Here is a 785-nt window from a genome sequence, read left to right as displayed (position 1 = left end):
CTCCACAGACACGTGTACCCTTAACGTAGTTCTCGAGGATATTCAGCGTGACACAGAGTGTGACAAGGCTGACCCTTTGAATTACAGGCACACAACAGAAACAGGAAGTAAGAGTGAGAGAAAGTTGTGGTGGAAGAGTACAGCAGGGTTCGCCACCATCCCCTGCTGGAGCCTCGTGGAGCTTTTAGGTGTTTTCGCTCAATAAACACTCACAACGCCCGGTCTGGGAATCGAAACCGCGATCCTATGACCACGAGTCCGCTGCTCTAACCACTGGGCCATTGCGCCTCCACTCTGCTGATCATTAGCCTTATTTTGAAATCCACTGAGCAATGTATGTATGTATGTATGTATGTATGTATGTACGACTAGCTTCACAGTTTCTGTCTACCAAATTCACTAACAAGGCATAGGTCGACCCAGGGTTATAATAGAAGACACTCACCAAAATAACCATGCATGCAGTGGGATTGAACCCATAACCACGTGATAGTAAAACGAACGTCTTAACTAAAGCCATGGCTGGTAAAAAAAAGTGGTGAGGGGATAAATTTGCTTGTGTTTCGTTTTTTTCTTTTGTCTTTGAAGTTTTTTTTTTATGGGGGTGTCTGTTTTACTTACCAACACATTTTCCATCGGTCATTCTGTAACCACGTTTGCAGCCACACTCGTAGGATCCCGGAATGTTGCGACAGATCGCCGAAGAATGGCACGGATTATTCAAACATTCATTGTAATCTGAAAATAGAAGATAAATGTTACATAGACAGACACGTACTCAGTAA

At 43.8% G+C, this 785-nt stretch overlaps 1 protein-coding gene across 1 annotated transcript in view; it reads right to left on the bottom strand.

Moving 5' to 3' along the window:
• The window catches only part of LOC106867472 (fibulin-1), a 21,308-nt gene that overhangs the window by 6,066 nt on the left and 14,457 nt on the right, over positions 1-785 (bottom strand). Inside the window, exon 5 of the mRNA XM_014912355.2 lies at positions 622-738. Within this exon, the coding sequence (XP_014767841.2) occupies positions 622-738 (117 nt within the window). The remainder of the gene's footprint in view (positions 1-621; positions 739-785) is intronic.

The sequence above is a fragment of the Octopus bimaculoides genome, chromosome 29 (genome assembly GCF_001194135.2).
Source record: "Octopus bimaculoides isolate UCB-OBI-ISO-001 chromosome 29, ASM119413v2, whole genome shotgun sequence".
Lineage (NCBI taxonomy): Eukaryota > Metazoa > Mollusca > Cephalopoda > Octopoda > Octopodidae > Octopus > Octopus bimaculoides.
The sequence above is the reverse complement of the archived record's forward strand: the minus strand, read 5'-3'. Positions and strand labels throughout refer to the sequence as shown.